This window comes from Gavialis gangeticus, unplaced genomic scaffold (assembly GCF_001723915.1).
Source record: "Gavialis gangeticus isolate Ggan-Ray unplaced genomic scaffold, GavGan_comp1, whole genome shotgun sequence".
Taxonomy (NCBI): Eukaryota; Metazoa; Chordata; order Crocodylia; family Gavialidae; genus Gavialis; species Gavialis gangeticus.
The window spans coordinates 64,850,093-64,858,802 of record NW_017729029.1 but is presented as its reverse complement, the minus strand read 5'-3'; the positions used below and the strand labels follow the sequence as shown (position 1 = coordinate 64,858,802).

Genomic DNA, 8,710 nt, shown 5'->3' with positions numbered 1-8,710 from the left:
TAATATTCTGACAGCATGTCATGCCAAGCCATGAGTGGCCAGGTTTGGGGGACAACTCAAGGTCAGTGGAAGCCAGGAAGTCAGAATCCAGACCTGTCCAGGAGATCTGTTGGGAAAGAGCAGCCTGTTCCGCAGGGGAAATTCTTTAGTGGCTTGAAGCAGGGTCAGCAAGCCTATGGGTCACGTGGCACTGATGACATTTTGTGGTTTCAGAATAGGGCTGCATTCTGCTGGTACCTGCGTAGGGTCAGCGACATATTCTGTCTTCTGGGATAACGAAGACAGAATATTCTGTCTTCTGGGATAACCTTTCCATTTCTGGACCCAGGCTAGTACATGATTTGGAAATCTAAGTGGCAGATTAAAGTGCCCAGTGCAGCCGTCTCCAACTAAGATCTTTTACCTTATGGAAATATTCTAAACTCTTGTAGTCTCTGAGGACCTGCATTTTGTGGTGTGCTCCTTCAAGGCAGTGTCATTCCCTAAAAGCCACACAGATGGCCAGGAGTTGCCAATACAGGATCTCATATTTCTGTTCCACTGGGGAAAGTTTTCTTGAAAAGAAAGGGCAAGAGTATTGAGTCTGTTCTGAGCCTTGCTGTTGGTCTCCCACTCCACAGGCCCTGAAGCCAGGAGTGAACCATCTTTGCTCTTTATTGTTTTGGGTATGCACCACCATGTTAGAGTCATGCCATCATCTCATCTATGAAGTTACCTGTCACTCCAGAGTCCAGCAGGGTGGGCAGCACAGGGAATGAGCAGTTTTTCCCCAGGACTCAGAGATGAGCAGAGAGCAGTAGTTGGGGATTCCACGGGCTGGGTTTGCCACAAACTTCGTCGGCTGTGGATAACTTGGGGACTTTGGTCAACCCCAAGCAGGTCCATTTCCCCAGGCCTAGAACCATTCATTTACCTGGCCGCCTCTCTGGTGTCCTGGGGCCCCAACATTGCAGCACCACTCCCGCTGCTGGCAGTTTTCCCGCTCCTCTAGTATGCAGTGCCAGAGCCCCCTGCCTGATGGCATGGGGTTGGGAGCAACTAAACCAGGCTGGAGCCCTGGAGTGGGCAAGACCTCTTTCTTTTCCTCTCTGCATTCCCAGGACAGCCAGGTCCAAGAATGCATCAAATTCTGAGGCTGTTTCCACCCAAGCCAGTTCACCCTTTATCTCCTTCCACAGACCTCATTAGAAATAGTGGAGTTGGGCTGCTTTATTTCACTGAGTGTATGCTGCACAGCAATGGAAGAACAAGGCATAAGCTGTAACATAATCTTCCCCCCTGACACAGAGTGCGGTGCAGTCTCTGCCATCCTAACTTGAAGCTCTCCAAACATGATCATGAATTCCTTGAGGAATGCTCCCCAATCTTGGAGAACCAGACTCTTCTGCTACACCAAACATGTGGCCTATTTCAAAGCATCTCCTGTTAGAAGACTAACCACTAGGCTTCACCTTGCTCAATCTCAGAAATAGATCTTGGGTCGGGCTACGAATAGTATGCAGCACAGAGAAACCCACAAAAACAGAGCCGGTCACCATCATACCTCTCTGGTAAGGAGATGGGTAAGCACGGTTCTAGGCTGGGAGGGTGACCTGTGGAGGCCTTGTTATAGGGCTGGTAAACCTGGGAGCAGAGAAACGGATTCTGTCACAACTGCTGGATCTGATCTTCTAGCACTTGATAAGCAAAGATCTGGTCTGGCAGAGCTGGTCCAAGAACCCCAGTATAGAGTTTGCCTCCATGTCAAGCCCTCTTTGCTGCATGTGGTGGTCTAGACAACTTGTCAAGCTGGGCTGTGGACAGCCAGTCTTTCTTGGGGTCAAGAGAAGCCAGGAAATCAGAATCCAGGATATCTGTCTGAGGAACCAAGTCAGGGATCCAGAGGGTTGTACAGAGCACAAGGTCAAGAAGTTAGCTGGATAAAAAGTATCCAGGAGCCAATGCCAGAGCCAAGTCAGGTATCCAGAGGGCCAAGCAGATAACAAGGTCAGGTATCCAAGGAATCTGTCAGTCAGTAGCAGCACGAGCAAAGGGTGCAGCAGCCTAGGTACAAGGTTGACCCTTGTTCCCCGGACACTTCCCCTTCCAAGTCAAAGGTTTATATAGGAAGTTAGAGGTCAGCTGACCTTGGCTAGCCACTCGGGTGGCAGGGAGTGGGTATGTGCCTAGGTCCAGGTGGAGGATTTGGAGGATTCTAGCCACCTGTGTCTGCCCAGTGTACCACTGGGGAGGTGGCATACCAGGGTGAGCTGCTGCATCCTGGTATGGCACAGGGTGAGCTGCTGCATCCTGGTTTCAAGGCCACAGTCTGATGTACTGCTTGATAAAGAAAAAGAGGTGTTTCATTTGTGTCTATAAAATGTGGGCTAGGGGAAGAAATTGCATATAAAGCAGTATAAGTGATCAGAAAACAGTTCAGATCTGTAACACAACAGTAGTTCAATGCACATAAACTGTTTTAAAATGGTTTCAGTAAATTTGAAGATAAGCTTGCATGGATGTAGTATCAGACTTCACTAATTTAGATTAAATTGGTTTATTGAACTTCTGTCCCAGATCCTCTCCAGATTCAAGTTCATTCCCCTGGTATCCCAGGATGCTTTGCACCTCCCCCACAACCTCCCACCCATCACAGGGTAGGCGGGCTAGCCTTGGCCAAAGCTGCCTGTTCCAGCTAAGCAAGGAGGTGTTCTCTAGAGCCCCCAGGCTTCTGGGCTGAGCCACCACAGGCATGTGGCTAAATTTCCAGAACCAAAAGTGAATGTCTGTTCACTTGTTTATCAGTTCAACCTACATAGCTTAGACTAACCTGTGAAGATTTAATCAATTCAACCTCACACTTTTTGACCATCTGTATGTAGCCATGGTAATTCCATACCTCCCCCCCCCCACACACACACCCTTACTGGTTTCTGGAATGGTTTAGCTCTCTGAACTGTACACAGAAGGAGAAAAATGAAAAACTTACTAGTAAAGAACTTCATTTGCTTCATGCCTTTCATATCTCACAGTTTCACACATCAGTCTGAAAGAAGAGAAAAAACAAATCAGGCATTTATCTATGATCATTAAAATGGTGAATGTCTCAGATACGTTCAGTAAAACATTCAGTGATCATTTGCACATTTCCCAAACTTAATAAGACAATTGTAAATTAAAGTTTATTTTATCCGTAAGTAAACTTGTAAAATTAGAGCTTCAATAGGAAAAAACAAAACAAAACACAATCTGTCTACTTAAAGAGGCAAACGATAGGATGCAACTCCTCCCTTTAAATGGTTAGTTTTTGTGGTTGTAGTTTAGCTGTGGGAGGGTTTCTTGTTTTAATTTGTTTTTGTTCTTTTTACATCAGTAGTTCAAGAAGGATGTTGATAGACTCAAGAGGGTCCAGAGGAGGGCCACTCATATGGTTAGGGGCTTACAGGACAAACCCTATGAGGACAGACTAAAGGAACCTGGACCTCTCCAGCCTCCGTAAGAGAAGGATGAGCGATAAGCTTGTGGCCGCCTAACAAATTCGTTAGGGGGATCCAGCAAGGGATCAGAGGTGCTCCGTTCACCAGGGTGCCTGTTGGGGTAGCAAGGAACAATCGTCACAAACTGACAGAAAGCAGATTTAGGCTAGATATTAGGAAAAACTTCTTCATAGTGAGGGTTGCCAAAATTTGGAATGGGCTTCCAAGGGAGGTGGGTGCTCTCCCCTACCTTGGAGGTCTTTAAGAGAAAGCTGGATAGGCATCTGGCTGGGGTCATGTCACCCCCGCACTCTTTCCTGCCTAAGCAGGGCATCAGACTTGATGATTTGTTGAGGTCCCTTCCAACCCTAGCATCCATGAATCTATGAAGAGCTATGTATTAGTTTGTAAGCTAGTTCAGAATAGTTCAATATAAGGAATAAGCAAGCAATATATAAGACACTCATCAGATCTCTCTCAAATGTTGCCAATACTTTCTTTTTAAGGTGAAAACAGGTGGGGGAAGGTTTTAGTGTAGTTTAACTATGGTTCCATCAACTGTATGTCAATCGAGCGTTGAACCCTTGGCATGAAGATTCCTAACTGGTTTCTAACTCCAGTAGACCAATAATTTGCAAAAAGTTGAGAGAGATAAATGTAATGTCCTTTAATGTCCTTTTTGCACCCAACATGAGGTCACTTTCCCATGAAATATAACAGTTTGAGAGCAACAATATGAGAACTTGCTGATTCTCGATAAAGAATACACCAGCCTGGTTATACAACAATCTCATCAATGAGCAGAAACTCAAAAAGGAATCCTATAAAAAGTAGAAATTTGGTCATAATACTATGGAAGAGTATAAAAGTACCGCACAAGCACGCAGGGAGAAAATCAGGAGGGCGAAGGCACAATTTAGGATCCAGCTGGCAAGGGCCATAAAAGACAATAAAAATGGATTCTGTAAGTATGGCAAAAGTCAGAGGAAAACAAGAGAAGCCACAGGTCCCTTGCAGAATACAGATGGCAGTCTATGGAGGCTATAGAGAAGGCTAAAGTATTTAATGCCTTTTTTGCTTCAGTTTTTAAAATAGGGGCAGCTACCAGATAACAAATTAAGCTGACAGTAAAGAAAGGAAAAGATACAAACAGTTTAGAATAGTGACAGAACATGTTAGGAATTACTTAGAGAAAATAGATGCTTTCAAGTTGACAAGGCCAGATGGGATGCACTTGAATGAAGGAATTGGCTGAAGTAAATTTTGAAAACATTAGCTATGCTCTTTGAGAACATGTGGAGGTCAGGTGAGGTTCTGGATGAATGGAAAGGGGCAAATATACTGCCCATCTTTAAGAAAGGGAAGAAGGAGGATCCATAGAACTACAGACCAGTTGGCCTGACCTCCATACCTGGAAAGGTAATGGAGCAGTCCTTTAGGAATCTACTGTGAAACACCTGGAGGAGAACAAAATGATCAGAAGCAGCCAGCATGGATTCACCAAGAACAAGCAATGCTTGATCAACCTGATTTCCTTCAGTGATAAGATGACAGGCTTTGTGGGTAAGAGGAGATTAGTGGATGGGATATCTCCTATAGCAAGGCTTTTCACACTTTCTCTCATACCACTCATGACATTAAAAAAACTAAGAAAATAGATGGAAGCACTGTAAGGTAGATATAACTGGTTAGACCGTTTTGCTTAATTAGTAATGGCTCAGTATCTTGTTGGGAGGAGGTATCAAGTAGGATTCTCCAAGGGACCGTCATGAGTCCAGCATTGTTCAACATTAAATTATTTCTACTGCAGAATCAAATGCATGCTTAGCAAATTTGCAGATAACACCACGGTGAGCGGAGTTACAGATACTCTGGAGAACAGGTTTAGGATCCAGAATGACCTGAATAGGCTGGAGATATGGTTCACGAACCATCAAATAAGATTCAGCAAGGACAATGGCAAAATCCTCCACTTGGGACAGAATAACTGCATGCACAAAAGCAGGCTGGGGGATGACTGGCTAGGCTGCAATATTGCAGAAAGGGACCTGGAGGTTACAGTATTAGAAGCTGAATACAAGCCAACAGTGTGTTCTTGTTGCAAAAAAAGGGCCAACGGAATTCTGGATTGTATTAGCAGTAGTGTCACTTGCAAATAAAAGGAAGCGATTCTTCTGATCTACTCAGCACTTGCAAGGCCTCATCTGGAGTACTCTATCCAGTTTTGGGCTCCACACTTCAAGGAAGACATGGAGAGTCTGCAGTCTGGTGCAGAGCAATAAAAATGATTATGGGTCTGGGAGGCACGACTAAGGAGGAAAGGCTGAAAGAACTACAGTTATTTAGTGTGGAGAAAAGACGACTGAGGGGGATTTGATAACAATCTTTAAATACCTGAAGGGCAATTACAGAGAAAATGAACATGGGCTTTTCTCTGTGGCTGTAGAGGACAGAACTAGGAGCAATGGCCTACAGCTGCAGCAGTGGAGATTTAGGTTGGAGATTAGGAGGAGTTTCCTGACTAGGACAGTGATCAAGCATTGGAACAGGCTACCTAGAGAAATTGTGAAATCTCCATCTTTGGAAGTTTAAGAGCAGGTTGGAGAGACAGTTGGCTTGGATGGTTTAATCAGGGATGTTCCTAACTTGAGCAGAGGAGCTGAACTAAATGACCACCTGAAGTCCCTTCCAGTCCTACTTTACCATGATCCTATCCTCCTAAGGTGACATTCATCTTAGTAACAATAATTCTTACAACCACTTTATTTTTATAAAATGTACAGCATTATGCCTCTATAGAAAAATGATTTCCAACCAAGACACTTTGCACTAGCAGACCATACTACAAATAAAAGGGATACCTGATGGAGAAGTATAAAGGAGATTTACTTAAGAGACTCATTAATAGTTTAATAAAATATGAAGAATTACATTTAAATTCCATACACATCCTTTGTCCCTAGAGGTCTGCTCAGTGCAGCAGAAAAAATAAAACCTGCAGTGTACAGATAACGTGCAAACCCTCAGTGACTTTATATTAAGGTGTAGTTTTACAGTAGCACATTCAACCTGGAAAAGAAGTCTCACTCAAAGGCCATACTGTCAATAGATGGATAAACTGATTTGACTCTGATTTGCATGTCTACATGGGAAAGCTTTTTCTCACTACCATTTCTACTGACTCCTAGTTCCAAGGCCTCAATGGAAACTCGGTCCTACCAGAATTACCTGATGTCCAACAGTTTTTCTTACAAGGCAACCTCATAAAACGAGCTTGCTCTCACTAACCTCACATCAATAACCATGATGGCCTCTAGTTTGCAACTTCTTCCTAAGGAGTATCACCAGATCTTAAGTCTTTCCTTACTCCTGAAGTGAATGTGACTGTTTGTTCCCTGGGATTATGTTTTCCTCCTCCAGACTTAAGGTACTCTGCTGAACCAGTCCTCTCTGAGATAGCAGAGATATTCACAACTCATTTCTTGCATGAGATTTCTCGTTACTGAAAATATTCTATCCCTATACTTGAAACTCAGGACTCTGTTAATATAGTCTACTGATGAAATATTGTCCACCACAAAAGCAATGCATCTTTCCATAAGAAAGTCCTATAGTTTTAAAACTAAGGCCAAGAACTAATCCAAGGTCTGGGATCTTCATGTTCAGGTACTGGTTCTCTAGTTTCTTGGTCATATATCAACAGAGCAGAGAAGCTAAAAGTAGCTAAGGAAAGGAAGAAGAAAACACTGGAAATAAGGTTTTTTGTTTTAAAAGTAGAACTTGTCCCTTTATAACTTCCATCTCTGCTCTGCTAGAACAAAAGAATTCTCAACAATAAGCAGTCAGGGTTTAGAAACTACTGGCTGTTCTCAATAATTACAATGACGTAATTTACTACCCAAATAGATTAAGGTTGCATTTGAATGAGATAGAGTCCAGTCTTGACTGGTTCAGATAAACTAGCTCCCCTTAACTACAGAAACTTTGCCCATGACAGTTTATTACACTGTAATAAAGTACTTTTATATTAAGTACCTTATTGTTTCCTCAACCTACCATATTTCTGAACAGCCTTCAAGAATGCTCTGATCTTTTCTGAATATGACATCTGGTTACCTCACAGTGTATTCATGTTATAATTCAAAACCAAAACTACCTCAATAAGCTCTAAAATGATTAACCACTGAAAAAAAAGTGTTGTATGGAAAAGAACAACTTTCCTCTAAAAACTTCCCTGGTGATTTCCAAATTAAAAATGCTGCCCTAAAAAGTTTTAGTATTCTAGAAATGGGTGTAAAACCACCTCTCTCATATTTGTGAAAGATGCAGCCTTTCCCATGTATGGTAGTGTAAACAGAAGCTCTCTTCTAGGAATGTATTACGTTAGTAGTTCAGGCAAGTTCCACACATTCCTTAGCAAGAATCTCTTGATTCTCTTCCAGTTAGCAAGCCAAAAAAACATATGTATCATACAACTACATGGACACTTTTGATCTCTATTTAAAGTCAATTTAATCACAGTAGTATACTAAGACTATTTTGCTTGATTTCCGAGTAGGTTATATTTTAACAGCAAGTGTGATCAAAGCTCACAATTCTTAACAAAATTAAAGTTTTACACAAATTCCTCTTTAACTTTGCAACATGCAACTTGCAAAATATTTTCTGCATATTCTTCAATTAAAAAAAAAACCAAAACAATGCTATGACAAAATTGTATAACATAACTTTGAAAGGCAAAGAAAACCTCTCTTTATATGTAAAGTAACAGTAATTCATTTTATTTCCCTTAGTAAAAATCTAGCATGTTTCCATCTCTCCCTCCCTCCACCCCCAGTTGACATACAAATTTAGGAAAATTAAATGTCAAACCAACCTCCTAGAAACAGAACTAACTCACTGCATGAACATTTTGCCATAAAAAATAATTTATAAAAGCATACCGAGTTTGCTAGTAGTTCATAAGACCAAGGTACCATTTAATTATGCAATAGATTATTTCTCTCCAAATTTAGCAGGATAATCAGTACCAGCAATCACAGAATCAGAAAAGAATAATTTAGTGAAATTATAGTGATGGCATAGAACAGGACTGTCCAACTGGCAGTCCACAAGGGATTAACATGTGGTCCTTGGGTTCCCAACCAGCAGTGGCTGCCCCCATCACTCCAGCTACAGCAGCAGCCAAGGTCCTACAGCTCCCCATCCCTCCAATGGCTTCCATTGCCTGACCCAGCCCCACGGGGGGGGGGGGG

General features: G+C 42.4%; 1 protein-coding gene across 10 annotated transcripts in view; it reads right to left on the bottom strand.

Annotated features, from left to right (window-relative positions):
- RAPGEF2 (Rap guanine nucleotide exchange factor 2) overlaps window positions 1-8,710 on the bottom strand; it is a 382,443-nt gene that overhangs the window by 234,284 nt on the left and 139,449 nt on the right. For all 10 annotated transcript variants that reach the window (XM_019521725.1, XM_019521731.1, XM_019521717.1 and 7 more), the window contains exon 3: window positions 2,969-3,025. In XM_019521725.1, coding sequence (XP_019377270.1) covers window positions 2,969-3,025 — 57 coding nt within the window. The remainder of the gene's footprint in view (window positions 1-2,968; window positions 3,026-8,710) is intronic.